The sequence below is a fragment of the Oryza glaberrima genome, chromosome 5, assembly GCF_000147395.1.
Source record: "Oryza glaberrima chromosome 5, OglaRS2, whole genome shotgun sequence".
In the NCBI taxonomy this organism is placed as follows: Eukaryota; Viridiplantae; Streptophyta; class Magnoliopsida; order Poales; family Poaceae; genus Oryza; species Oryza glaberrima.
In genome coordinates, this window is record NC_068330.1 from 23,532,489 (window position 1) to 23,559,830 (window position 27,342).

At 43.0% G+C, this 27,342-nt stretch overlaps 6 protein-coding genes across 10 annotated transcripts; 4 read left to right on the plus strand and 2 right to left on the minus strand.

Annotated features, from left to right (window-relative positions):
• Positions 1 to 37: 37 nt before the first annotated feature.
• On the plus strand, positions 38 to 3,877 carry LOC127773062 (uncharacterized). Of its 2 annotated transcripts, none has more exons than XM_052299074.1 (7): positions 38 to 109; positions 939 to 1,054; positions 1,671 to 1,753; positions 1,992 to 2,113; positions 2,625 to 2,789; positions 2,994 to 3,087; positions 3,178 to 3,877. In XM_052299074.1, the coding sequence occupies exons 1-7, from the start codon at positions 79 to 81 to the stop codon at positions 3,383 to 3,385; spliced, it is 819 nt and encodes a 272-aa protein (XP_052155034.1). In that variant the 5' UTR covers positions 38 to 78; the 3' UTR covers positions 3,386 to 3,877. The 2 variants fall into 2 exon arrangements, with proteins under 2 accessions (XP_052155034.1, XP_052155033.1); XM_052299073.1 differs by having other exon boundaries at positions 936 to 1,054; positions 3,178 to 3,874.
• Positions 3,878 to 3,991: 114 nt separating this feature from the next.
• On the plus strand, positions 3,992 to 7,253 carry LOC127773061 (probable ADP,ATP carrier protein At5g56450). Its single transcript, XM_052299072.1, has 2 exons — positions 3,992 to 4,636; positions 6,382 to 7,253. The coding sequence occupies exons 1-2, from the start codon at positions 4,247 to 4,249 to the stop codon at positions 7,006 to 7,008; spliced, it is 1,017 nt and encodes a 338-aa protein (XP_052155032.1). The 5' UTR covers positions 3,992 to 4,246; the 3' UTR covers positions 7,009 to 7,253.
• Positions 7,254 to 7,556: 303 nt separating this feature from the next.
• Positions 7,557 to 10,882, minus strand: LOC127773060 (nucleosome assembly protein 1;2). Its single transcript, XM_052299071.1, has 11 exons — positions 10,660 to 10,882; positions 10,505 to 10,548; positions 10,289 to 10,384; positions 9,534 to 9,626; positions 9,177 to 9,258; positions 8,929 to 8,993; positions 8,660 to 8,844; positions 8,396 to 8,573; positions 8,269 to 8,312; positions 8,006 to 8,180; positions 7,557 to 7,920 (listed from the first exon to the last, which is right to left on the minus strand). Exons 1-11 carry the CDS (start codon positions 10,721 to 10,723, stop codon positions 7,852 to 7,854), a joined length of 1,095 nt encoding a protein of 364 aa, XP_052155031.1. The 5' UTR covers positions 10,724 to 10,882; the 3' UTR covers positions 7,557 to 7,851.
• A 3,151-nt stretch (positions 10,883 to 14,033) lies between these two features.
• Positions 14,034 to 17,164, minus strand: LOC127775219 (protein REVERSION-TO-ETHYLENE SENSITIVITY1-like). Of its 4 annotated transcripts, none has more exons than XM_052301546.1 (4): positions 17,040 to 17,164; positions 16,769 to 16,895; positions 15,258 to 15,628; positions 14,034 to 14,657 (listed from the first exon to the last, which is right to left on the minus strand). In XM_052301546.1, the coding sequence occupies exons 3-4, from the start codon at positions 15,537 to 15,539 to the stop codon at positions 14,238 to 14,240; spliced, it is 702 nt and encodes a 233-aa protein (XP_052157506.1). In that variant the 5' UTR covers positions 15,540 to 15,628; positions 16,769 to 16,895; positions 17,040 to 17,164; the 3' UTR covers positions 14,034 to 14,237. The 4 variants fall into 4 exon arrangements, with proteins under 4 accessions (XP_052157506.1, XP_052157507.1, XP_052157509.1 ...); XM_052301547.1 differs by having other exon boundaries at positions 15,258 to 15,641; XM_052301549.1 differs by lacking the exon at positions 16,769 to 16,895 and having other exon boundaries at positions 15,258 to 15,641.
• A 1,973-nt stretch (positions 17,165 to 19,137) lies between these two features.
• On the plus strand, positions 19,138 to 21,894 carry LOC127772678 (uncharacterized protein ycf36). The gene is made up of 4 exons (XM_052298632.1): positions 19,138 to 19,738; positions 19,824 to 19,852; positions 21,015 to 21,071; positions 21,445 to 21,894. Exons 1-4 carry the CDS (start codon positions 19,255 to 19,257, stop codon positions 21,658 to 21,660), a joined length of 786 nt encoding a protein of 261 aa, XP_052154592.1. The 5' UTR covers positions 19,138 to 19,254; the 3' UTR covers positions 21,661 to 21,894.
• A 1,020-nt stretch (positions 21,895 to 22,914) lies between these two features.
• On the plus strand, positions 22,915 to 26,916 carry LOC127773411 (glucosamine inositolphosphorylceramide transferase 1-like). The gene is given in 5 exon segments (XM_052299474.1): positions 22,915 to 23,013; positions 23,015 to 23,618; positions 23,711 to 23,833; positions 24,761 to 24,928; positions 25,016 to 26,916. Coding segments are annotated over 5 exon segments (2,646 nt in total). The 5' UTR covers positions 22,915 to 22,936; the 3' UTR covers positions 26,690 to 26,916.
• Positions 26,917 to 27,342: the final 426 nt, after the last annotated feature.

Below are 27,342 nucleotides of genomic sequence, written 5' to 3' on the forward strand. Positions count from 1 at the left end.
GCAGACCAGCTCGCCCACGAGGCGTGCGTCTCGCACACAGCACACTCTTCCGGTCTTCCCCACCGTTTGTCGCCTTTCATGTCGCCGGAGAAATCGCCGGAGTCCTCAGGTATTATGCTGTGCTCCCCTTTCTATCTCGCGCGTGCGCGTTCCGCGAGTAGGGTTCCTGTCTTGCTGACTTGCTGGTGGTTGGATCCCTACCGTGTTGCCTCCCAAATTTTTAGGTGATGAGTGCGATTCCCCAATTAGCTTGTAACTTGTGATGAATCAGATTGGGAATTCAGAATTCTGCACGGTTAATTAAAATCGCATAGTTCATATGATTAATTCGAGTTTTGGGGGGGGGGGGGGGGGTTAGGATTTTGCTGTCTCCCCTTCCATCTAAACATTAATGGGGTGGCTTTACACTTTAGTCATTCACCTGATTTAATGGAATTTTGGATTATTTTGCACCGCGGGCTTTTCCCCTAATGCTTCTCTTCAAAAGAACTGAGATGGAAGATTGTGTTTAGTCAGATCAGCATCTGAGCTAGGTCCAACTTGATAAATTCAGTCATGTGTGTGATGTTTATTTGGTTAAATCATTTTCTGAAGAGCTGCAAAGCATTATATACTTTTTTTAGATAATGGATTGAAAATATATAATGCCTTGCAGCTCTTCAAAAATTAAGATTGCCAAGCATGCATGTATGCTTCTAAGTTTGTTATCTTCAAATACCATGTATTTCTGTTGCACTCTCGGTAGCTTAGGGCAATCATTTGCTATCATCCACTAACAATATAAGAAAGCTCACGTGCATTGCTCGGCGAAAACTCACCTGTGTTAACTTGCCTCGACTTACATAATTTGTTGTCTTGATGGAATATTATCTTCGTCAATGTTATTTCTTATCCTTGTGTGTGTTTGTACCATGATGAATATATATGACTTACAGTAGTTCAGGAACAAAGAGTTACAATTTCAAACAAGCATGGGGAAAATCTTGTTGGTCTACTGCATCAAGCATGTTCAAAGAATCTTGTGATCCTTTGCCATGGATTCCGAGCTACAAAGGCAAGTTGATCTGTAGCATCCAAGGATTTTTTACTTTTAATTACTTTAGGTATAGAGTTTATCTGCATAACATACTAACAGTCTTTACCTTTCCGGGACAGCCAAGGGACAGGCCGTGCAATCTCATTAAGATTAGGGATATATATATAGACACACACACACACACACACACACACACAGAGTTCCAAGTTACATTTATATTGGAATTTTATGCTAAGATAAATTTGATATATAATCCTTTTGAAACCTCATAGTTCCTATTTTTTCCTTTATTAAGATATTTAGCTTAGGTGATAAATTATCTTGAATTTCTTGCACGCTTCATCTTTGGTTGTGGATGTGGATGAGATGCTGCTGTTTTTATTATCGTTTGTTTGAAAATGCAACACGCCAACACCCTACACACTAAATGGGCTTACGATACAGATCCTTCTAATTGTTTTGTAGTTAAATGAGAGACAGACAGAAACGTATAATAACAAGGACATGCATCTGCAAAATTGCCATGCTCATAGTAGAAATCAATCTAACAAGAAAATATTATTTTTTCAGTGGAGATCTATACTTTAGTCTCTCTAATACTAGTCTCACACTTCTAAAACATGGTAACTTGCAGGATGATAGCATCTTGGTTGACCTTGCTTATGCACTAACAAGGGAAGGTGTTAGTGCTTTTCGGTTTGATTTTGCTGGAAATGGGTAAGACATTTGTAAACGCAAGTGAAAATGTTTCTGAGTTATAGAGAGGAACTTTCTATTCTCAGTAGTCTGTGCTATGTCAGTGAGTAGCACCTACCACAATTCTCCCATTAAAATTTGTTTTATCAATAACATAATGTTCCTAGAGTACTGTTCTTACTAGATGCCAGCTTGCCCAGACATTAAATCTGTCTTCCAATGTTTACTCATAGTTATAGGTGTTCCCTGTTTTTTCCAGGGAAAGTGAGGGTCAGTTCCAGTATGGAAACTACCGAAGAGAGGCAGATGACTTGCACTCTGTTGTATCATACTTCACAGAACAGGAATATAATATAATTGGTCTTGTTGGGCACAGCAAAGGTTAGCAAGCTGCTCTGACGTGCAACTATATTTATATCCATCAGTCTTCGGTATTGATTTATTGTTGCCTAATGCATACACGCTAACGTACATGCACATTCTTACGAGCAGCATTAGTATGCTTAGTTGACACCAGAAGTTGGTAGATATGCATATTGGAGTCATACTGCTTTATGTAATCATTGCCGTGTGGAAGCGCATGCATACATGCACACAAACATATTTAACCATAAATAACTGAAAGTTTGAAAGTAATCACCTTATCTTGATCTCCTTTAATTTATTATCTGTGAAATATGATGTCTGAAGATCTGCTGGTATTGGTACTAATCAACATGGTTGGCTAAAGGACTATTTCTAATTCAATTAGCTTTCATTTTTAAATGTTCAGTCAGGTTTAAAACTGCATTCATTTTCTGATAATGTGCTTCCATCACTGAGACTCGAGAGTTTGTCACTCTGCTACTTTGGCAGTTTGATTTCAATGCTTTTATTGATATTCTTCCTACAGGAGGAAATGCCGTGCTTTTGTATGCTTCCATGAACCATGATATTCCTGTCATTGTCAACATTTCTGGACGCTTTGCGTTAGAGCGTGGTATTGATGGGCGCCTGGGGAAAAATTTCATGCAGAGAATAAAGAAAGATGGATACATAGATGTCAGGAACAGAAAAGGTACAAGCTGCTTGGGTTATATGGCATTTTTCTTTTCTTCTTTTATTGCAAAGTTAGCACAAATCTCCGAATCAGTTGAAGGTTGCAGTTTTGATGTTGATTGATTTTGGTGTTGCTGTATCTGTATGCCTGTATCCACATCGCAGGCTTTCTCTGAAATCATAGCCCCATGAAGTCGTGACAATTATTTTCATCTATGTTCAGGGGAGTTTGAGTACCAGGTGACAGAGGAAAGTCTGAAAGATCGGCTGAGCACAGATACCCTTCTTTCAAGCCGTTCCATAAGCAAATGCTGCAGGTCGCAATCAAAAGCTACTATCACACACCTGTATCTCAGTATGTCTAGAAAAGAAATCCTTAAAGATTTCTTTTTTGTTCTGATTTGCAGGGTCCTCACAATCCATGGCTCCAAGGATGAAATTGTTCCGGTGGAAGACGCCCTGATGTTCGCGGCAAATATCCCCAACCATGAGCTGCACATAATCGCAGAAGCCAATCATCGCTACACAGGCCATGAGAAAGAGCTGAAAGCACTTGTACTGGACTTCATCAAGTCCCAACCCAATTTCTCGTCGTCCTTGCGCCCGAAGTTGTAACTGTTTGACCTTTGCAATCCTTGATGCTTGAAGTTTAAATGTCATACTTTGCAATCCTTGACTACGTCTTAGCACAGTTCTGACTTCAAGTTCCATCAGAGCTGGGTATCTCTAGCTCCAAAAGTTTTTGAGTTGGAGCTCGGGGTAGAATAGCATTACTCCTACAAAGTTGAGACATTTTGTTAACATTCTAGACTAAGTTAGATGATTAGACAAGTTGAGACATCTTGTTTCTGTCCAAGAACTCATTTTTTTACTAGAATACAGGAACTGAGCTACTCCTGCTAAACACCAAACAGGGCCTGATTGTGTGTTCAATTCATCAGCTCTGAAGTTCTGAAGAACTACTACTACACTACTATAGAAGTCTAGAACACATTCAATGAAACTATCCAACTCATCCATTGCCTGTCATCTTCAATCACAATTCAGAGCCATCCTCACTCACACTGAGCTAGCCTAATCCAATCCATCATCACTTGCCAGAAAGAAGAGTCATTGCCATGCCTACCCTGACAGTGACAGGTGGGCCCCAGATCCCCTCTCCCTTTCTCTCGGAGGATAAAGCTCGCACACGCAGCCTTGCTACCTGCACACGCAACGCACGCAAGAAGAAAAAAAAAATGCTGCGAAGCCCATCACCTATCCGCGGCGCGATCATCATCGAGTCGCCGAGCCCAACCAACTCGGGTCAGGTCAGGTCGGGCCAGGTGCTCGAGCCCAGCAAGCTACACCAACAAACCGACCGAGCGAGCGAGACACTCACGCACACTCGCACGCACGCGAGCTGCACACGCGACGGCCTCGCGGCGGCAGAGGGGAGGGGAGGGGAGAGAGGAGAAGGGAAGGGAGGAGAGGCGAATGAGCGAGGAGGCGGCGGCGGCGGCGGGAGCGGCGGGAGTGGAGGAGTCGTTAGGGAGGCGGAGGAGTAGGAGGGGCGGTGGTGGTGATGGGGTGGGGATGGGGGCGGCGGCGGCGGCGAGGGTGTGGGAGTTCGAGCGGGATCTGGTGGCCGGGGCGGCGATGGGCGGCGCCGTGCACACGGTGGTGGCGCCGATCGAGCGCGCCAAGCTGCTGCTCCAGACGCAGGACGGCAACGCGGCGCTGCTGGGCCGCGCGCGCAGGTTCCGCGGGTTCGCCGACTGCGTGGCGCGCACCGTCCGCGACGAGGGCGTGCTCTCCCTCTGGCGCGGCAACGGCACCGCCGTCATCCGGTACTACCCCTCCGTCGCCCTCAACTTCTCCCTCAAGGTTCCCACCCCCACCCCGAAACCCCCCCGCCATTTTTGTTCTTACTGTTTGTTTGTTCCTTGTTGTCCGAGTTATCGATTCGTACGTTACAACCGCATCAATATTGCTTCGGTTTGAGATAACAGTGCCAGTGCGATCTTGTGGGTGTTTTGGTGCGGCGGATTTGGGGTTCATGGTTCCATTCCTTGCTTGATCGGTTCGTATGCTTTAGTGTGTGATTCGATGGGCACAGGAATTGTGGTGATGTCGGTAACTTCTTGGTTTGGGGAAGCATCTGGTACTGGTTCTACAGCGTGCGGTGTAAATTCTTGAGGATGAGAGATTGTATTAGGTCATTAGATTCTGCTGGGATTTCACTTTCGGGGGAGAAATGTTTGCGGACGGAAATAGAAAAGGAATCAAAGAATAAAGTGCTCTCGAGTCTTATCAAAGAGCACTATAGACTAGCACTTATGAACACTAAATGGCATCTTGATGCACATATTCTCACAACATTTGTCGTACTTGTTAGTCATTGTTTCCAATAGCAGCAATGCCAGTTAACATGTAAACCTTTTTGTTCTCTATTGAGGATCTAGGAGATAGGAACAGTACTGTACATCGATATAAATTTCATGATTGGTTCATTTGAATGGTACTCCAATTGTACCACACTAGCATCTTGCTAGTTATTGCCATTATGTGGTGGTATCTTGTGAACTGATCCGTAATGAACATTTGATTCCAACAACAGTGATGAACTACTGAATTAGTAAGAAGGCATTATGTGGACTTGCTCATGCGTTAAGGACTGTCATTGTTGTCATGGTGTTCGATGCAACATATGTTGTTATTAATGTGTGATGAAATAATCATATATAGTTACTGATTACAAAAGATGTACAAAAAGATCTCATGCCAAATATGAGAAACTTAGAAAAGCTTTTGGGCAAGATGACAGCCATTCTCTAAAATAACAAATGGCAAAGCGACATTGCTAAATGGATATTTGAGTTGCACCTTTTTAAGCAGCTGTAGGACTGTAGGAGTTGCAGGCACTTGCTGCCATAGTCAAATAGCATGACCATGATCAAATCCCTTGATATATAGTCATATTATAACTCAAGAAACAAATAGATTGCATCTACTGCCAGCTACTATAAGAGAAATATACATTGTATGGCAATATAGAACATAACAGTGATAACTATTTGAAGATGGCCAATTAATTATCGTGTTTTTGCCTCTGCTGATTTTCGTGATACTATTTGAAGCCAGGTTGCCCTGTGACTTGTACCGAATGCATCTGAGCTTATCTAAATTGCAGCAGGGTACTGCTTTGCCTTTACTCACTTTTACCAAATTATTCTTGAAGATTTATGTTGTGGATTATGGCCCATGCAACATATGTTTGGTTAATGTTAACATCTCTTCAGATGTGTCGATTTGACTTGATGATTTCCACTCACACTTAGCTATGTTCCTTGATGCTCAATTATGTTGAAACAAGAATTGCTCATCTTAGTGGCGAAAGACATCGAATGTATGATAAGTTGATAAACCATAATGGTATAACAGATAATAACCGATGAGCAACTATGCACTACTTTACAACAGAGGTATCTAAAATATCTTATTGTAGAATAAGAGTTTTGTAAGAAAGCAATTATGGAAGTACGAACAATGAAAATGATGGTTGGAGTGGCTTTTAATTATGAATGCTTATCTCAATTGGTATCTCTAATCACTGATCGATATTCTTGCAGGATCTGTACAGGAGCATACTGAAAGATGCAGGAACCTCAGCTGATAACAAGTTCTCTTCTATTGCTTTAACCAACTTCATTGCTGGTGCTGCGGCTGGATGTACTACTCTGGTCCTCATTTATCCACTTGATATTGCTCATACCCGTCTTGCAGCTGATATTGGCCGGACCGATACTCGCCAGTTCAGAGGCATTTGCCACTTCGTTCAAACCATCTACAATAAAAACGGCATCCGGGGTATCTACAGAGGATTGCCAGCATCACTACAAGGGATGGTCGTTCACCGGGGCTTATACTTTGGAGGCTTTGACACCGCCAAGGATGTGATGGTACCACTAGACTCGCCCCTGTGGCAGCGCTGGGTGACAGCACAGGCAGTCACTTCCATGGCGGGGCTCATCTCGTACCCGCTGGATACCGTGCGAAGGAGGATGATGATGCAATCAGGGATGGATGTGCAGATGTACAGCAGCACCCTTGATTGCTGGAGGAAGATCTACAAGGTGGAGGGGATCAAGTCGTTCTACCGCGGAGCACTTTCTAACATGTTTAGGAGCACTGGCGCTGCCGCCATACTTGTTTTGTATGATGAAGTTAAGAAGTTTATGGACAGGGGTAGGTTATGACTTACGACACGTATAGAGGGTTTGGTTCAGGTTCTCCACAGATTTTTGGATTCAGTATGGAGATTAGACCGCCAAAGGTACAGGGAGCAGCAAGCTCGAGCATTTTGTAATAGAGTTGTAGTACTGGATTCCTCCAGGTCACTAACCCAGCTCGATGTAACTGGCGCTCTTCATGGTCTGAAGATGGTAGCTCTTGTTTGTTCATTTGGTTTGAAGGCAGAGCTTTGCTTCTTGTGTTATTGTCATTGGTTGTATGCCAGCCTACACGTGTGACTCAAAAGTTCACTCTTCAGAGTTCAAACGGTAGTTTCACGGCGTATTTCGGTCAATTTCTGCGTGGCAGTCGAACAAAATTGTCTTTGTCAAGAAATCGCTTATGAGCACGCAGACAAGGCACTTGCGAGATTACTTTACTCAAGCCTCGGTTGAATTGCAAAACTAAAAAAAAAAAAGAACAATTTCCTTGCCATCAAAGATGCAACTTGGTCGCACAAAAACATTGCCTCTCCTGGATCAAAATTTCTCAGCACAAGTGAAAAGAGAAAGACTAGACTATGCCAGTGGTATTGGCAATATGATAATACCAAACCGGCGATATTCATCACTCAACCATAAGCTTCGCACAAGATATGTCGACCCAATACAACAATGGAAAAAGCTACCAAACATATAATACCATGTCCCAAAAAAAATATCCCCCGCCAGTTCCACTAAACCAACTCAATCCCAACACTTCCCCAACTGGCTCTCCAAACCAAATGGACGAGACATTGCATCAAGCCGAACCAAACATTCTTCTTCACTCCAGGACCGGACTTTGGAAACGCTCAGGTAGGAAGCATCTTACTGTTGCTTGCATTCTGCAGGTCGCTCTCCCTGCTGCCCTTCCCCTGCAGGAACTCGTCCGCCCTTCTGTTTCAGGAAGGAAAGCAAAATAGTAAGAAAAAGAATTTGGTTGAAACTAGAAAGTGCATGAGAACCATGAGTTTTCCGTCACCTTTTCATCCTCATCGTCTTCATCATCATCCTCGTCATCCTCATCTTCATCATCGTCGTCATCTTCATCGTCATCATCTTCATCATCCATAATGCCTTCGAAGTCCTCATCTTGAGCAGCCTCTCCAGTAAACCATGAAACAGCATGTGGAATGATCTTGTCTCTGATGGTAGATCTGGCAACAAAAAAGGGACATTTAGAACTAGTACAGTGTACTGGACAGAAAGCAGCCACTGCAAGTAACAGAATACACAAGGGCATACCCAATGTCATAATCTTGCTCCATTTGGTTCTGCAACTGTTCAGCCTATTCAGGAGATAAACATAAGAAGCATGCCCATGAATACATGCTTTAAACTTTAAAACATGCACAGAAAATATGAAACTTACTGTATCCTCATCAATTTCCTCATCATCATCAGGAACTTGAGGTGGGCTGAAGAAGTTAAAGAAGCTCTCACAGTTTTCAGTTTTTGTGATAGGTTTAGTGTTCTTTGAGCCCTTCTTTGGTTTCTTCTTGAGAACCTTTTGTGTCAAACACTTCCCAGGGAACCATTCAATTTCAGTACTGAAAACAAGAATGTCAGAGATATGTTGATGAAACTGTCCATTCATCTAAAAGAGTAAAACTTCACGAGTTGAAATATTAGTTACCCAATGGCTTTCTCCAGAATTGGTTCATCTTCATCAATCATGTGGTATGTTTTGGTAAGCACCGAGTTCTTGAAGAATGGATTAGTATCGAAGTAAAATTCAAGCTTGAAACCCTTTGGCTCACTAATTCTGTACCATTTGATGTCCTTGAGGTACTTAAGAGCTTCCTCATCCCTCTCCTGGATCTGCATACGAGCCAGACAAATGAAACTTAAGACATGCTAGACCAAATTAGAAGAATTTTGTTTTATAAAAGTGCGAAGTCTCACCTCCTCAGACAGAATTTCATGGTTCTTCATGGCATTAAGCCAGAACTCTGGTACACCCTTCTCCTCTGCAAGGAAGCATTAAATTTTAATTGAAAAATAAAAAAAGATGATTTCTACTCCCTCCGTCCCAATATGTAGCAGCCTAGGATGGGATACCCTAGGTTGCTATATATTGGGACAGAAGGAGTAGTAAGCATTAAGCCAACTGGGAATAGACAAACATGTTAGTAAAGGAAGAATATGAGAACCTTTCTGCTCTGCAGGGGTTTCATCCGCAGCTTCTTTGGTGACACCATCTACCTCAACCACACCATTCACGATTTCATAACGCTGTCAACACACAGATGGAAAAAAACTCAGACAGATCATGACATCCATATGATACAGGGATGGCAAATGCTAGAGATATCTGTCTTGTGTGAGGCGATGAAGTATGAACCATGCAAAAACGAAAAGTCAAGGTTTGCGAGCTATTCAAGCAGTTGTTTCCATGGTGAGGTGATACATGCTTCCAACAGATCAAAGAGTTAAGAGTAAACATACAGCAGGGTGAGACAGCAAAAATGCATAACACAGGCAATAGCAGGCCATTAAAAATAGTTTACCTTGGAGTAAAGTGGTTCATACATCTTCTGATATTTAGCTTCAAGTGCAGCTCTCTCCTCAAAGAACTTCGCCTCTAGATCATCGTGTTGGCTCTGGCAGATATTAAACGAAGCAGCTTAGCACCAGATGCAACAGGGATATTCCAAAATTCAACCATTGTGCTTTGTAGTTCCACAATTAGTATTGATACAGCACAGATAAAGCAATTTGAGTTAGTAACATAACCTGACAATAGCTAGGTGGAAACAATTCACATAAAGTAAAAGAACAAGGCTTTCAAGAAACTCCACAGCTAAACTGTTTTGTAACTGCTTGGACTCAATATCAATATTCATCGTTTGGGTTTGAAACAAAATAGTTCAACGAAATAAAAAAAAAATCTAGAGCTGGCATCACCAGTAACATCAAGTTGAAACGTGAGTCATCCTACAGTAGTTACTAGTAACACACACGCATAGTTTGTGGCATTTTTCCAGAATCTCCCATACAATTAATAAGAGCACCGGAGTAATCCAACTTATAAGCAAGCGTGCAACCTACACTAAAAGTCAGTCCTAGCCCCAACTAGGAATGAAATTTCTCGTACTAGTACACGCCATTCTGTGCTGTTTAAGCAAGTGACATAAGAATCACAGTATGAGTCGCTTCATCAGTAACCATTAATCATCCAGGATCGTGCAAAGTGCCACATCAAGCATGGTTGAAACGACCATAAAAAAGGGTATCGTGCCAGGAAAGTGGAAATCTCCTATACCTGGATCTCCCTAAGCACCTCCACGCGCTTCCTGACCTTGGGCTCGAGGCTCTCGAGCACGTCCGTGTGCCGCGCCGCCAATCCCTGCAGCGTGTTCTGCGCAAGCAAACATCGAAATCACCACAAGTTTCATCAGAAAACCCCTCCCAAGCCCGCCCAAACCCCGATAGAAGCAGCAAGCAGCAAAAACAAAAACACCACCGCAGAAACCCCCACCTTAATCGAATCCACGAGGTTGGCCTTGTCCTCCGCGCTGAGCTCTGCATCACAGCCACCGAATCCAAATCCAGTATAAGCCAACCACACCAACAACAACAACAAAACGGAGCAACCGAGATCGAACTAGAGAGAGAGCGAGAAGAGCCGCGAACCTTTGGCGTTGGGGACGGCGGCGCCGAGGCCGGAGAGGTCGAGGGAGTCCTTGCCGTCGCTCATGGCGGCTATGCGAGGGTTCCCGAAGCTTCGGGTGGTAGGTCTCCGCGAGGTAGGCTAGGGCGGAGAGAAACCCTAGCTGCGGCGGCGGCGCGAGCTGTGGGGGTTGAGAGGAGGGGAGAGGGGAGTGGAGGCGGAGGGGATAGAAAAAGGGAAGAGGCTAGGAATGCGGGGATGCGATTTATAGCCGGGCGCGTGGGAACTGCGCTTCTTGCTTGCGGGGAGGGGAGGCGCCGGTTTTTGGTGTGTTTCGGACTCGAGAGCAGCGCGGTCGTGTGGGGGCCCACCTGTCGGCGAGAGGGGGCTGCCAGGCCGGAATATCCCCTACTACCTACACGATGCCACTGTTCGCGTTCCCATTGGCTGGCATGGCAGGGTGTGTTCACTTTGTTAAAAGAAAAAAAAAAGAAACTTTAGTAGTAGTATTAGGAATGTTGAACTTTCGTATTGTCAAATTTTGGTAAGTAAAGATTGGGTGGTGTTTGGTTTAGGTCTGACTACTAGTTTTGGTAGGTTTTTGATATTGGAAAGTTTTTGAATTACCGAAATTTGGTACTAAGGGGCTGTTGAGATTGATGTTATTTTTAATAATATTAATTTTTGGTAAAGTTGTCAAAAAATATATATGTTTAGTTTGTTGCCAAATTTGATAAATACATAAAAAATCCTTCCAAAATTTTAGCGATATTGTCATCTTAACTAGGTTTATTTTAGCTATAATCTGAGTAGGCCCTAGGTTTTATTTGTTAATGGTGCGTTTAGTTTGTTTCGGAAGACATTCATTTTATCATAAAATAACTTACTAAACTTTGGTAATGTCAAATGTTATCGTTATGAAAATTTGGAGAGGTAAGGTGAGATTAAGTGGTGTTTGATTTGATATTTGAGTGAGAGTAGTTTCAGAAAATGCCAAAACTTACTAAGTTTATGTTGGTAATGGTATGTTCAATTTGTTATCTTGAAAATAACAGCCTTGAGAATTCCAACAGAGTGAAAGCGGCTTATGCGGGAGATCGTAAGGCACATATATATGGCATAATTAATATTTTACTAGGAAAAAAAGACAGTATCAATACAATTTTACTAGGGTAAAAAAACTGAGAAACGTATCAGGGTCTTCCGGCTAGCTCCACGCCTCCATAGGGTGGTGGACTAAACGACTTGAATTCGAAACCTCATCCCTTCTAATTATTTGATATTAGATCATACCGGCGTCTATTTTAGGTAAAAAAAACTGTCATTTTGATTTAATGGAGTACAGGAGCACTAATTTAGGGTTCGGGTTCATGTTCATTTGACCTTTTTTGGCCGTCTCGATTATAGTAGTGCGAGTCTGTATTTTTTGTCGGTAAAGCCCGATTTGCCTCGTTAGAAGTTGAATAATGGTCCTCTTCAGCCACCCCGTAGGATTCCTGCAGGCAGTTCTCATTATTTTGAAGCAAATGGGCGGTCGAGACTCGTGTGAGGCTGTCACCTCCAAGGACCAAGGGCCCTCCTCTCCAAGTAGGATAATTGATTAGCGGGAAGCCGGGAAAGGTGCAATTTTTTTTACTGAAGGGTTTTTAAGAAACTAAGAAAAATAGCTCACCTTATACAAACTTATAAAGATGAAATATCAATCAAGAACATCTATCACGCTTTAAAAGTGTATTGTTTGTCCATAATTTTTTTACCGGCATTTATCCAAATGGTCATTCCTACTATTTTTCTGTGTTTTTTCAATCTATAGGATGTGAAGGTCCTCATCGGTTGCTCATATTCCATAAAAAGTAAAAGTAGCTTATTATAAAATAAAAATTAATTTATAGGTAAAACTTGTATATATGTGTTATTAGCGACTTAAAAGCCAATTTAAAAAAAAGAACCACGTTGAAAATATTTTAAAATCAGCTTTAGATTAAGTTTGAAAATTCAAATTTTAGTTTTGTCTTTGGCTTATTAGGAAAACCAATGGGCTACTAGGACACTCCAATAATATATTTTTCATATTTTTGTGTCTTGAGAATTCTATGTTCCAAAAGAAGCCCTATATATATACGTGAAAACCCAATCTTTAAAAAAACACATGTTTGAAAAGTTTGGGCCTAGTTCTTTTCTTCATATCCAAATTACAACTTTCTCCTTTTTCATTAAACACATTTTTTAAATTGTTAAGTGATGTGCGTTTTGAAAAAAATATAAGTTTCTTTTAAAAAATTAATTAACCCATTTTTAAAGTCTGTAATAACTAATACTCAATTATTCATGTACTAATGGTTTAGCTCATTTTACGTGTCACTAAAATGCTAAACCAAGTTGAAAATTCAAATAGGCCCTAAGTCGACCATAACTTAACATGTGAATCAAACTGTTTTTTTTTTTACAAATACTAATCATATGCTAAATTAGCTGATTTGATACTGTTTTTCTTTACAGGCGTCCTAATTTAAGGTTCGCCTTGAGTTTGCACCAGGCAAAGTATACTCCTGTTGTGCAGTCCTTGAGCAATGAGTTTACTTTTTTCAAAAAAAAGAAACGACCGAAAACTGTGAAGTTTCAATGTTTCAACGAAGACGAAAGTATATTCCGGGTAAAATTTTAAATGGATTTTAAGAATTCAAATTCAAAACAGTAAATGTAACCAAATTTTGATGAAAACTGTCATACCGTCTGTAGTTGGGATCCAGCGCTGAGGGCCTGTTTGGGGGAGTTTAAGATTCTGATAAGCAGCTGCTGAGAAGCTAGCTGGTGAGAATCTAGTTCATTTTCCAGATTCTACAACTACAGATTCTCAGAATCTGGATAAAAATCTGGACTGTTTGGGAGAGCTTCTGGCAACTGGAGATTTTAGGAGAAGCTGTAGCTGCTAAAAGCTCCCCCAATCAGGCCCTGATTAGGAAAGGTAAAACTCTGGCTGCGCACAGCTTGATGCCCGGCCTCTCATTGCTGTGTGACAGATGGAAATCGAACTGGCATGGCAAGTTTCTTTTTTTTTAAAAAAAAAAGGGAAAAAAACTGGCATGGCAACCAATCGCTCCTTGCCTCGTTGGCTCATGAGCTCATTGCATTCTGCCATACTCCTACTCACGCAGAGCCTGGTACGTGCCTTCAATGATGCAATCAATGTATCGTGGCACGAACACAAAGGACTACTCGTGATTCATGATCTGGAGTACTACCATCCATCTAGAGTAGGAATGCTCACGAAGCCGAGCAACAGGGAGAGTAGTGCCATCGATGAACACGATTTGAGAATGAGCAAGCTTGAATGCTTTTCTTTGATACCACGGCTCAAGTCACCGACGGAAAACGTGATGCGATCACTCGTGAACAGTACAGTAGAAATGGTCTTTTCATCGGTTCTCCTTCATCATCATCCATGAGATTATAGTTCCATGAAACTTCAAAGATGACTACAAGTGTACAACTCTCTGATTTCACTGTAAAAACTGTCTATAATTTACTGAAAGTGCGCGTTGCGTAACTGAAAAAAGATGCATATTCTGGTCGAATTTCAACAAAATGGCCTTCAGATCGATCAGCAGACCAAGCCCTTGAAGCAGTAGACGCCGAGGACGAACCAGCCGAGGAGGAGGGAGGAGAATGCCGCCATGCCGATGAGGAAGGACCAGCCGGCCATGAGGACGCCGACGCAGGCCACGGCGGCGAAGGGGAGGAGCGACCGGACGACGGCCATCTTGCCCAGCCACCGGCCGCGCAGCCACACGAGGGCGGCCAGGTTGAGGACGTTCCAGCCGACGGAGCCGCCGTAGGCGAGGCGGTTCAGGCAGCTCGCCACGAAGGAGTGGCTGTTGCAGGTGAAGAGGTTGTAGCACTTGTGCTCGAACCGCCTCGCGCCGGACTGCAGCGCGTCGTCCCACGAGATCGCCGTCCCGGCCTCCGAGTGCTCGTAGGACCTCGCGCACACATGCGCCGCGAGGTTGGCAGGGAAGCAGCACTGATCACCCCCAAGGCAGCAGAAAAATCAATATCAGCAAACCACAGCAAAGTCATAAAAGTTTCAGTACTAAAAGACAGTTAAGAAGAATGAACATGAACCAAAAGACAGTAAATAAGTGGTTATGTTGGCAAGATTTTCAGATCTTAGGATCACAGTTTATATGAAAAGAACTTTTTCTTGCAACGAGAAGAAACGCTGTAGGTTATAGACTGTTAGTCACAGCCCGCAACACCCCCATGGTCACAGTTTATATGGAAGCTTCCATCTGAATAACTGTATGAATGCAGGATCTGAATTAAGTGCCCAACAGGCAAGAATATGGCATGCCCGGCAGGCTTACTGCTTTACAATGTTTAAGATCACAGGCTCACAGTCACGTGGCAGGATGGTGTACCAAAAGAAAATATATGTAAGAAATAACCGTATCATTCATGTAATCATGCCCTCTGAATTATGATGGTGTCAAACCACTATCTCATTTCTGAAATGGAAGCAAAGAAGTTTTCATAAAGTAAACTGCAGGTTCATATTAGTGGCCTGGTTTCTAAAATATTCAGATATTAAGTGCAGCATAAATCCAGGGGAGAATAAGTATACCTTTCTCCTGTCGAGCTGGAGGTACCTCGCAGCAGAACCATATGCAAGGTCATCTACACTCACAAAATTTGAACCTGCAAAGTCCATGACAGTTCCATCCTCCCGGGCAATCCCGACATGACCTATGTAGGGAGCCAGCCAAGAAACCACTGGCAGAGGTGTCCAAACAATGCAACAAGGGAACCTGGTTCCCTTTTGGTCTACTTCACCTAGTGGCCACAATTCCTGCATCTCATTGCTTGAACTGACTACTCCATCACCACAAGCAGCTTCAACCTCCATTGAAGGCAATAATCTCAGAAACTCGGACAATCCTCGTACTATCAAACATAATCAAGCATTTTCCAGTTGCATGTCATGATCCTGTCAACCTACAATAAAACACTGTGCACCACTTGTTATGTTGTCCAAGAGAAATAAGTAAGGTTAGATATGTTTAAAAATAATGATGAATGTACAAATCAAAATGGTGGGCAATTACGCTATCAAGTGATGGGGTATGACAATGTCAAGTAAGAAAAAATAAAACGCGATGGGAAAACAGTAAGAACAATAGTATGATAGGTGTCGTCCCCCTTTATTTTTCCTCCTTATGGAAATAGGGTTACTATTTGACAATAGTTATGAAGACTAAAACAGTTTAGTACAATAAAATACTCCATTACTCCGCTCTAATAGTAGGTCCCATCAGCTCTCCAATAATCATGTTGTTGCTTATGAACAGCCAATCTTGGTTTTTATTGACATACTTACCATATCAATATTACATGATCATATAAGATGAATAGACTCTACAATACATTACGAAATTCATTTTATAATAACACAATATTAAATTGATAGGCCAAACTCTCCAAAGACAATCCTCTGGGGCACAAGTATTCAAACAGGAAAACCTAGATGTAGCCATAGCAATTTATCATCCAATTTTTAAATAAACTATGAACAATGTGATACGGCTGCCTTTAGTTCCATCCAAAGTTTGGATTTTGGTTGAAATTAGAGATGATGTGACTGAAAAGTTGTGTGTGTATGACAGGTTGATGTGATGGAATTTTGCAAACTTTGGATCCAAAGTTTGGATCTAAACACACCCGTTGTAGCCATGCCATTCAAATGCCATGACAACCGCTCCATTTGTAAGAAACTCAATACCAGATTACCAGTCAAACATTCAGACAAATTTTGGCTAAATTTTAAATTACTTGTTTGGCATTATTTTGCATCCTCAAAACAACCGATAACACAGTGTGCTAAATTATTACTACTTTTTTTGTTAGATAATGGACTAAATTATTGCTACTGTACAATACAATACACCATGTGTTACACGCAAACATGTGTAACAACTTTGTTGGCACTTGGCATGCAAGAACTAATAAAGCAGACCACAAAAATCACTTCACCGAGATAATATTCAATTTTATCGCCAAAAAAAAAACTAATAAAGCAGACCAACTTACTAACTGAACACAATGAATCACGATTCACGCAAAATCTTTATCCTTTACCTCTTCGTCAACACCACACCAGAGCCCTCCCTCCCAGCTCAACCTCGCTTCCTCAGCAAGCAAAGCATCCAGCCACCAATGCACTAGACGAAACACCCCGATGGCCTTAATCCCATTCGGACTCGTCCTACACACCCCCAGGAAAGAAAAATCCCAGTCAAACCTCTCCTGCCACACCACTAGCCAAAACAAAAACAAAAAAAAACCCAGAAATCTCTCTCTGAACCAAAGATCCTAGCAGAGCAGGATCGCGGGCGGGCGGGGGGCTTACCACGAGCAGCGGGATCCTCCTGAGAAGTCGCATTGGGAATGGATTGGATTGGGACGCCACCGCTCCGAGCAAGTGCAGGTCAAGTGTTTGACGCATTGGGGAGGAGGCGGAAGCTGTACACTTATAGCGGGGTGGAAGAGAGAAAAGGAAAAAAAAAAAAGGAGTAAAGTTGGGGGAAGGTGCATGCACCTGGGGTGGACGGGGAGGGAGAAGCTACGCGCACCCACCCCGTGTGGATGACATGTAGGGCCAGGGGGCACTCGGCAACGGGCGACTGGGCTGAGGTGGAGGTGGGCCCGCTTCTCAGCCGGGACGCGGCGGGTAGGGTGGGTGGTGGCATGATCTGCCGTTGGATTGAGGATGACCGGTCGGGATTTGGTGGACTGGTTGCGCGAGAGCTGACGTGGCAGGCTTGGTTACCGCTGCTACTTGTGAATCGGTGAGATTTTTTTCCTTTCCCGGGTTGGAGAGTTGAATAGTCGCGGTCGTGGTTGCTTCATGGCGAGGACAACATCAATCGAGTGAGCAACTAGCTGACGATGGTTTGGAGTCGTCATAAGCTCATACTAGTATTAGCTTGTTAACATCATTCCTGATACGATTATAGTCATGGCGTGCTAATTAATCATATATATTTTTTATCTAACACTAATACGTGTGTATTAATCATATATATTATGTTTTGCCCTAGTATATATATACTCTCCTCGATTTAAAATATAACAATATATAAGAGAATTGGACATATCCAAATAAATATACTAGGGAACTGTTTGTCACAGCTCCAACTTGGAGCTCAGCCCAACAGTTTCAATTTCACTTGAAATAAGAGCAGTGATGAATGAAGCGTTATCACAAGATGAACAGGTATATAAGTGTAGGTTGTGTCTAATCATTTTAAATTGTGTATATTCTAAAATGGAATAAGTACACATTATTTGAGAAAACCATTTTGAAGATTTACACGAATAAGCATCGCTCCACATTCCCATCACACCCACCAAACCGTGAAAGTTTTTCACACCATGAATTCTTAGGAACTTTCTGTAATCACGTGTCATGTTCTTTAATCTCTCTGGAACTTGCTTTTTGCGCAAATATCTCGGAAAGAAACCATTATCAAGTGATACTCCTGTGATCCGGTAGTTATTCGATAAAGATGTTTCGCTAATTATGTTACAAGAATTCCATTAGAAAAGTAATCATGTGGTTAGGGTAGTAGCAGGCAGGCGTGGCAGCATGCTCTCCGTCTAAGGATGATGCTTCCCTTCTTTAATTAATCAAAATCAGGCCAGTGTTAGCCTTTCCTAAAAGACGATTTTAGACTAATCGATCACAATATTGATTACGTAAGAGGAAATGCTTATGTTGCAACACAAAACTGTTTATCCTCTGAACAAACCGGCGGGCGGCGAAGGTCCTTCTGAGAATAAAAACGCTCTTTCACGTGGCATCAAATAGGACGTTTAATTCTCCCAAAAATAGTTTATTTTAGGGTGTGCTTAGTTCACGCTAAAATTAAAAATTTGATTGAAATTAGAATGATGTGATGGAAAAATTGAAAGTTTGTGTGTGTAGGAAAGTTTTGATGTGATTAAAAAATTGGAAGTTTGAAGAAAAAATTGGTAACTAAATATCCGATTCCAATGTTTATTGTCATGACTAATGTATTTCGTCACGAATTAAGGCCTTGTTTAGTTTCAAACTTTTTCTTTAAACTTTCAACTTTTCTATCACATCAAAACTTTCCTACACACATAAACTTTCAACTTTTCCATCACATCGTTCCAATTTCGACCAAACTTTCAATTTTTGCGTGACCTAAACACACCCTAAAGCATGGTTCATAGAATCATTCGCGCTATCGAAAACCACTCCAGTCATTCTGTTGGCTTTCAACGGTGAAAACCGGTAAAATTCGGATAGATTTTGTTAAAAGAAATTAAAGTCTAATTTGATATTTTTTATAATCGGTTTGCCAGCGGTTTGTCAACTCGAGACGTCTTAAAATCTTCAAACTTTGAAAAAACCAAGTGGTTTTCATCAAATTTGTGAAACATGTTTCTTAGTAGGAGTCGCCGGGAACAATGTGCACTTGTGCAGTGAGCTTACTGAAGTCTGCAACACGAGGCAGAGCCACGCACGCAACGAAACCCGAAGCCGTTGCTTCGCGGCTCTCGCAACCCTCACTCTCCTCGCCTTCCCTTCCACGGACATGGCCGCCGCTCCCCTCTCCCCTCCTCCTCCCCTCCACGCGCGCCTCCTCCTCCTCCCGCCTCTCCTCCCGACGATGGCCGGGGGCTCCCGCGGACGGCGGCGGGGGCGGGGGCGCCGCCGGTTCGCGGTCCCGCCGTCGCGGAACGGGAGCTCGTCGCAGGGGACGGAGTGGTGCCCCGTGCCGCCGGAGCAGCTGCCGGTGAACGAGTACGAGTCGCTGGCGGCGTCGCTGCCCTTCTCGTGGGCGGCGGGGGACCTCACGGTCTACTGCTCCCGCCTCGCGCTCACCGGCGCCGCCTTCGCGCTCTTCGTCGGCCTCCCCGTCGCGTCGTTCGGCGGCCGCGGAGGGGCCGGCGGCGACGCCGTGCACCTCGCGCTCGGGGCCACCGGGTCCGGGATACTGGCCGTCACGCTCGCCGTGGTGCGGATGTACCTCGGGTGGGCGTACGTCGGCAACCGCCTCCTCAGCGCCACCGTGGAGTGTGAGGAAACCCCAAATTACTATATCTCCTTTCTTTCGTTTGTTTCCATGTTTGCGGATCTGATTTCAGTGCCTGATTTTCGCAGATGAGGAAACGGGATGGTACGACGGGCAGGTGAGATACTACGCTTGATCCTGTCATTGACTCATTTCTGTGATTCTAGTGCAGTACTAACATGGAGTTTATGCTTACACTGGTATTTTTGGGATCAAGTAGAGAAAGATTTGACAGGATATATATGCCTTGACCTTGATCTGATACTTGGCATTGATTTGGTACTTGCTGGACAATTTGGCATGCTATTTTTCGTGGAACATTTGGTTTGCCACAGGACAAGATCGCTCATGTTCCTTTACAACTTACAACTACAATAACTGGGATATCTTTGACAGCACGCTTATTTAGCTCTGGCTTAACAAGATTTTGTGGCTTTAGACTTTACTGCTTTAGCTAAACAATAGTGGAATGAAAACCAACTTTCCTTTGCTTTCTTAAAAGCAGGGCTTCAGTGCCTTTTGTCTCAAAAAAGGGGAAAATCAACAGGGATCACTGAATCAGAAATATATGCAGTGCCACCAAAAGAACACTCCCAAAAGTCACTCCCTTGCTTATCATTGTACTCGATAGTCAATACTGTTGATGCTCAAGTCATACCAATTCTTATTAGATATCACACCAATAACCAACTGCTGAAGTATTAGATCTGCAGCTATATGCAATTTCATAGAATTCTCAGATTGTTAGCTTGTTATCAAGGTGATTATGAAATTCAGAGATAAAAATGACATGCATTTTTTTAATCCTAATTTTCGCCTTGTCACCAAGATAAATGGGGTTTTAGATCACAACAACCTTTCATAATAACATACCCACAGATATATTAAATTATAAACTGCAGTAGATCTCCTATATTCCTGTAAACTCTTAAAATACCTTTCTTGTTCACTGAGCAGCAACGCGTCCCAAAAAAGAAACAGAAAGCTCTATTTTGTTCTTCTCATTGATTGATCATATACAAATACCAAGTTCATTCTTCTGTTTGACACAGATACATTTTTTGGATGTCGTCCTTTAGATTTGTCTTTCGTTTTGTGTAGGATAGTCCACGATTGCCCACTTTACTTATCTAATTCTAAAAAATGGTACTAGAAATATTTCACTTACTAGATTGTTGCATGCACGTCAAGCTGATGGGCATGAGATGATAGTATAATTGTGCAGCATTCCGCAACACAATTAGCTCTTGCATCATGACATTTTTTCTTGTTCTTGACAGATATGGGTTAAAACCCCAGAAGTTTTGGCTCGTGATCGGCTTCTAGGTTCATTTTCTGTAAGTTGCCATGATTCATGATAACCTTCTTATTTGAACCATCCTACTGTTCTCAGATTGTGTGTGTTTGTTCTTTTTCTTTTTTCCCTTTTCTGTTATACCTCTGCAGTACTCTTATGAACTGAATATTGAATAGCGTATGCACATGGCGTGAGCTGTGAAATTCTTCAAAATAATATAATCATATCAATAATTGATACTCTGGATCTATGGGTCTTATCTGGAGCAGTCCTTTTCTGAAACACTATATATTATTTTAAACATACTTGTATGTTCATGCCAATAAAACAAATGCACTTTATGGTATACTTGTGAATAGTTCTCTGCAACTGCATAGCAGATTGTAACCACTGAAATTTTTGTTATGCATCAGGTCAAGCCTGTGCTGAACAGAGTGAAATTTACCTTGGTGGGGCTGGCAGTGTCCCTGATTCTTTGCATTCTTCTCTACGCCAACACCGAAAACCCAAAGGATCCTTTTGAAAACACTGTCGGGCGTGCTATCCCTGGAGTGTACGATGATACTTCAGCAAGGTCATTCGAGCCTGATGCGTTCTGTGGAGAACCTGATCTCGGTGATCTGTCATAACTGTAAAGATCGTGGATGATACCTACTCGTTGTAATCTGTGACATGGGCCACATGGTGTTTCTCTTCCTTAGCATAGCTCGAACGGAGGAGATAGCATACATATAACAAACACCATAGGTATAAGGTATTCCATGGGAAGGTGACAAGATGTCTCCGTCCTAGAATTGCTGAATTTTGTGATGCTTCATAAAGAATGTAAATATTTAACCACATAATATACCCCCATAGTTATAGCTCATAGTACAAAAGTTTTTTGTAAATTGGGGGAAACACGGGTGGTGTGGTGGTGGAGTCATGGATGCATGACTCCACTCATCAAGTTTAAATCTTGATGCCCACGAATATTACACACATGTAGGTGAACTTTCAACAAGACTTTAGCGAGACTAGTTGAATGCTTGTGCTTTGCGAGAAGAATTATGCTTGTGCTTTGCGACAAGAATTAAAAAACAGAACCTCACCGTCACCGTACACTCAGAGCCTAAAAAAATAAAATAAAATTATTCTAATTGTTAAAATCTTTAGGTAAAATATTATTGTCATTATTTTTGACACAGTTTAATGGCTTGAGGTTGGGGAAGGGAAAATTCACATATTTCACTCTTTGTGGACCGACACGGTAATGATGGTGGGTGGTGGCAGATTCATCACTCACCATCACCATTGGAGTCTTTTAAAAGAGTACAGATAAGAGATGTGCCACTGATTTTCGTTTCTTAGAACATGTTTAGGAGACGTATTCGTGGGGGTGTTGCGTGTGTATTGGTGTGTGCACGCGCGCAATGTAATCTTTAAAAAAAAGGTTATTGTATATTGTTTATTTTGTTTATACAAGATAACGAATGTTGTTGTAAAAAACTGTATGTACGATGTGCTGATCCATTCTTGCTATGCTTGATGCGCATGGGTTGGGTCATCCTTTTGGCATGGCACGGCGTAAACGGCAAGATGACGGACGACACGATAGATTTGACCGCTAAAATCTCGGTGTTTCTGGTGAAGCTTTCGTCACTGCAAACTTGTCCGGTTGTCTTGTCCCCCCTGCAGGCTGCCGAAACCACACAGGAAGCTGCAGAAATCCTGAAATCAACACGGAACAGACTGCCTTCCAAAACAAACCGAGCACGTATTCCACCATAGCTTCACAACGGCAACATGGAACTTCATTTTTACGAGAAAAGTAGTACTACTATGAAGAAAATAATTTTCCCTCTTAGATTTCTCAAAGAAAAATTCATTTTCTCTTCAGAAAAAAAAAACGAAGCAAAGCAAAGCATGCCGTTCTCCGGTCAAACCTGCCGTCGCCGCCGTCGCGTCGGGAAAGGAAAGCCTCTCGCCACCCGGTCCAACCCACAAAAAGTCCAAAACTCCAAAGGCGCCGCCTCGTGCACCAGCTCATCCATTCCCACTTCCCCCCACAAGCAGCAGCAGCTTAGCGCCGAGACATACAGCGAAGCAAAGCGGCGGCTTAATCCGCGCTAATCACCCACTAATACTCTTGTTTAATCACTCAGGCCTCTCCTCGCCTCGCCTCCTCCGCCTGCTTAAACTAATCTCTCCCCCCTCGTACTCCCGGGCCGGGAGGGCGACGAGGAATCCATCCAGCTCGGAGCACGAGGTCGCGCCCAGGCTGGGATCCGATCGGGCGGTCGATGCCGGCTTCGGCGGCGGCGGAGGCAGGCTGGGGATGGCGGGGCGGCGAGCTATGAGGCCGAGCGGCAGCAGCATGCGTGGGGTGGTGGCGCGGCTGGCCGCCGCGCGGTCGCCGGCCGTGTCGTTCCTGGTGGCGGCGGCGGCGGGCGCGGCGCTCGTCGGAGGGGTGTACTTCTGGCTGGTGGTCTCGTCGTTCCGCCTCCCCGACTCCCGCGCCGTTGGGTGCTTGCCTGATGGCGAGGGGTCGTGGGCGATCGGGATGTACTACGGGAAGAGCCCCCTCGAGCTCCGCCCCATCGAGCTGGTGAGCTGAGCTGCAGTAGCCTCGACTCTGCCCATTTGCGTGCGGTTTTGAGGAATTTTGGTGCTTATTCCGGTGTGTGATCTGGTGAGCAGAAAGGGAGGAGCAATGGGAACAGCTCGGCGTGGCCGGTGGCGAACCCCGTGCTGACCTGCGCGACCCCGACGGAAGGCGGGTACCCGAGCAACTTCGTCGCTGACCCGTTCCTCTACGTGCAGGTGAGCCGCTGCTCTGGCTCTCGTGGTCAACTGTGGAATTTTGTTGATTTTGCGTGTTTCAAGCGAAATTTTGAGCTCAAATAGGCAGAATTCAAGCTGATGGATTGCGAATCCAGTTCATATGGAGGGTGGTAAGGGTTGTGTGTTTTAGATGCTTCGACGAGAGAGTGATAGAGTACCGTATGCAGGGGTGGACTTGTTCTAGCTTACTAGCTGGATATTGTTGAAGTGTTATTAGTAGTGAAACACAATGTCCTAATGCTGGGATTCTGCATAATAGGCTTCAAGTTTGGAACCTAAGCCTCGTGCATACTGAATTGCCATTCTACTAGGGAACAGTAGTTGGGGAAGGATTGCAAGCTTTTCTCCTTAGATTTATACAAAGTTCTAACCGCTATTATCTCCTTGATAAAGTTATGAATGTTCATGCTTATCGAAATTAGTACGCAAAGATGCTTCTCCTTTAAGTTTATCATGATTCTGAAATGTTTGTTGAAACACTGAAGAGAAAACAGTTCTTTGACCGAATATGAAACCAGAAAAAATGTTGCCTGAGACTTGTACATTGCATTACAATTGAAGTGAATTTGGGCCATGATGTGGTTTCTATGAGTGTCAAAACACATTTTAAGGATAAATGATGAAATAATTTAAAATTAAATTGGCACTACACTGGATTTCATATAGATATGTAAACGATGGGTTTTATTTTTTTGGAGATATTTCCTCAACTGGGACAGGGGAATTTTATACATGCTTTTGTAACATCAATATTGTTTGTTACAATACACAAACAGAAACCTTCTTTTATTGAAGGTAAATTTCTGTCAAATCCAGGCTTTTGAATTTTTTTAAGCCCATCGTAATATTTTTTTTTCTAGTTATTATTGTAATGCTCAACCTGATATGATAGTATGCATCTCTCAGGGGGACACACTCTTTCTGTTCTTTGAAACAAAAACAGTAAGCACAATGCAAGGTGATATTGGTGTTGCAAGAAGCTTGGATCAAGGTGCAACATGGGAATTTCTTGGTATTGCTTTAGATGAGGCATGGCATCTGTCATACCCGTTCGTGTTCAAATATGAGAATGAGGTAGAATTTTAACTTCAGTCATATCTATAGCTTAAGGAATGAGTAGCTGTTTCTGAATATGTCAATACGTTACCTTTTCTCTTGTAGATTTATATGATGCCAGAGGGGAACAAAAAGAAGGAGCTACGACTTTATCGAGCTACTAAGTTTCCTCTTGAATGGACATTGGAGAAGGTGCTCATTGATAAGCCACTTATTGATTCCTCATTAGTTCAATATGATGGACTGTGGTGGCTGTTTGCCTCAGATTTTACCCGGCATGGTATAGAAAAGAATGCAGAGCTTGAAATTTGGTACAGCAACTCACCTCTTGGTCCTTGGAGTGAACATAAGCAAAACCCTATTTACAGATCTGACAAAAGTTTAGGAGCTCGAAACGGTGGAAGGCTATTCATCTTTGAAGGGTCATTGTATCGTCCAGGGCAGGATTGCAGTGGTACCTATGGACGGAAGGTTAAGCTGTACAAGATTGAAAAGCTAACTAAGGAAGAATACAAAGAGGTTCCGGTAAATCTTGGAATCGAAGAGGCAAAGAAAGGGAGGAATGCTTGGAATGGTATGAGGTACCATCACATAGATGCACAGCAACTTGCCTCTGGTGGATGGGTTGCTGTCATGGATGGTGATCGTGTCCCTTCAGGTGATTCAACAAGACGGTCTCTATTTGGTTACATGGGTTTTTTGGTAGCTGTTGCTCTGGTCACTTTTGTAGGTTTTGTAAAAGGTGCAATCAGTTGCTACATTCCTCCAAGTTTTTGGGTTCCTCTAACTAGGAGAAGTGAGTTATCTCGTATTTTACCTGTGCATCGCTTCAACCTGAAAATCCGTAGATATTCAACCAGTATTGGCAGGAATATCTCTGCTACCAAAGCAAGGCTCAGTGAGAAAACATGGTCAAACACACTATTCTTTTGTGTGATTGCTCTCATAGGTATTGTTAATGTCTGCATTGCTGTGCATTTCTTACTTGGTGGCAATGGCGCTGAAGAGGCATATACACATCAAGGGCAGCACTCTCAATTTACAATGGTCACAATGACATATGAAGCTCGACTCTGGAACCTGAAACTATTTGTTGAACACTACTCTAGATGTGAGTCAGTCAGAGAGATAGTTGTTGTCTGGAACAAAGGCAACCATCCTACCAGTGACGCCTTTGATTCAACAGTCCCTGTCAGAATACGTGTGGAAGAAATCAACTCCCTTAACAACCGATTTAGGGTTGACCCTTTGATAAAGACAAGGGCTGTCCTGGAACTGGATGATGATATCATGATGACTTGCAGTGATGTAGAGAAAGGATTCAAGGTATGGAGAGAACACCCTGAGAGGATGGTGGGCTTTTACCCTCGAATGATAGACGGTGATCCTTTGCAGTACAGGAATGAGCGATATGCTCGGGGCAAGAAGGGCTACAATTTGATCCTCACAGGTGCTGCTTTCATGGACAGTGAGTTCGCTTTCAGTAAATACTGGAGTCAAGAAGCTAAGGAAGGCAGAGACTATGTCCACAAGAACTTCAACTGCGAGGACTTGCTCATGAATTTTCTGTATGCAAATGCAAGCTCTTCGAGGACTGTGGAGTATGTTCACCCTGCTTGGGCTATCGACACTTCCAAGCTTTCTTCAGTTGCTATTAGCCGAGACACGCAGAAGCACTATGACATCAGAACGAAATGCTTGGCGAAGTTCGCCTCCATATATGGCCCTCTCCCCCAGAAATGGCTATTTGGCATGAGAGAGGATGGCTGGGACAAATAGTCTCGACAAGGCGGAATAGACAGCCAACACATGCAAATTGTTGAATATTTTTGTTCCTACAACTTCCTTTTTGGTAGAAGTGACTTGTTTAGTGATGTAATTTGGGTAGAAGCCAAGAACCTTGTAAATCATGATCTGTTCAAAGTGGATGATTCTCTGTAGCTTTTGATGAACATGTTAAAATAGCCAAATTCAATGCAGTTTTCTTTGTGAGTGAAGCGTCAAAACTGCATGGATTCAATCCTTCCTGTTTTATTAGCACTCTGGGAATTATAACTGTTCGATGTATTGTATAACCTTTATGAATGTTTAACTAATGTACAATCAACACATAGTTTGGTTTCATTATTCTAGGACCAATTCAACTTGGTCCATCGAACAGCAAACCCCCTCCATGATCTGCTCCTTCACGGCGAGCTTCTCCTCATCGCTCCAAGTACATTTCTGGCTCACCATCTCCCATTCACCTGGGCCTCTATCCTCGACGTGTCCATGCTTGATCAGCACAACACGGCGCAACGCCATGGATGCTTCCTCCATGACGTACCTCACAAACTGAACCTGCCTCTCTTTCTTGCTCTGGAAACCAATGACCACAAGCTCCTCCAGATTGTCACAATGCTGTGTTCTTGACGGCTCATTCTCCCACACTA

What these genes read in the sequence shown, in the direction of transcription:
- LOC127773061 (XM_052299072.1), top strand. Translation starts at nt 4,247, where the DNA reads ATGAGCGAGGAGGCGGCGGCGGCGGCGGGAGCGGCGGGAGTGGAGGAG. An exon ending in CCCTCAACTTCTCCCTCAAG is followed by an intron (nt 4,637 to 6,381) that starts GTTCCCACCCCC and finishes ATATTCTTGCAG; the next exon opens with GATCTGTACAGGAGCATACT.
- LOC127773062 (XM_052299073.1), top strand. Translation starts at nt 79, where the DNA reads ATGTCGCCGGAGAAATCGCCGGAGTCCTCAG. An exon ending in TTTGATTTTGCTGGAAATGG is followed by an intron (nt 1,754 to 1,991) that starts GTAAGACATTTG and finishes TGTTTTTTCCAG; the next exon opens with GGAAAGTGAGGGTCAGTTCC. An exon ending in TCTTGTTGGGCACAGCAAAG is followed by an intron (nt 2,114 to 2,624) that starts GTTAGCAAGCTG and finishes TTCTTCCTACAG; the next exon opens with GAGGAAATGCCGTGCTTTTG.
- LOC127773060 (XM_052299071.1), bottom strand. Translation starts at nt 10,723, where the DNA reads ATGAGCGACGGCAAGGACTCCCTCGACCTCTCCGGCCTCGGCGCCGCC. An exon ending in ACCTCGTGGATTCGATTAAG is followed by an intron (nt 10,385 to 10,504) that starts GTGGGGGTTTCT and finishes TTGCTTGCGCAG; the next exon opens with AACACGCTGCAGGGATTGGC. An exon ending in AAGACGATGAGGATGAAAAG is followed by an intron (nt 7,921 to 8,005) that starts GTGACGGAAAAC and finishes TTCCTGAAACAG; the next exon opens with AAGGGCGGACGAGTTCCTGC.
- LOC127775219 (XM_052301549.1), bottom strand. Translation starts at nt 15,539, where the DNA reads ATGGAGGTTGAAGCTGCTTGTGGTGATGGAGTAGTCAGTTCAAGCAAT. An exon ending in TCCAGCTCGACAGGAGAAAG is followed by an intron (nt 14,658 to 15,257) that starts GTATACTTATTC and finishes GGGGGTGATCAG; the next exon opens with TGCTGCTTCCCTGCCAACCT.
- LOC127772678 (XM_052298632.1), top strand. Translation starts at nt 19,255, where the DNA reads ATGGCCGCCGCTCCCCTCTCCCCTCCTCCTCCCCTCCACGCGCGCCTC. An exon ending in CCTCAGCGCCACCGTGGAGT is followed by an intron (nt 19,739 to 19,823) that starts GTGAGGAAACCC and finishes TGATTTTCGCAG; the next exon opens with ATGAGGAAACGGGATGGTAC. An exon ending in CGGGATGGTACGACGGGCAG is followed by an intron (nt 19,853 to 21,014) that starts GTGAGATACTAC and finishes TGTTCTTGACAG; the next exon opens with ATATGGGTTAAAACCCCAGA.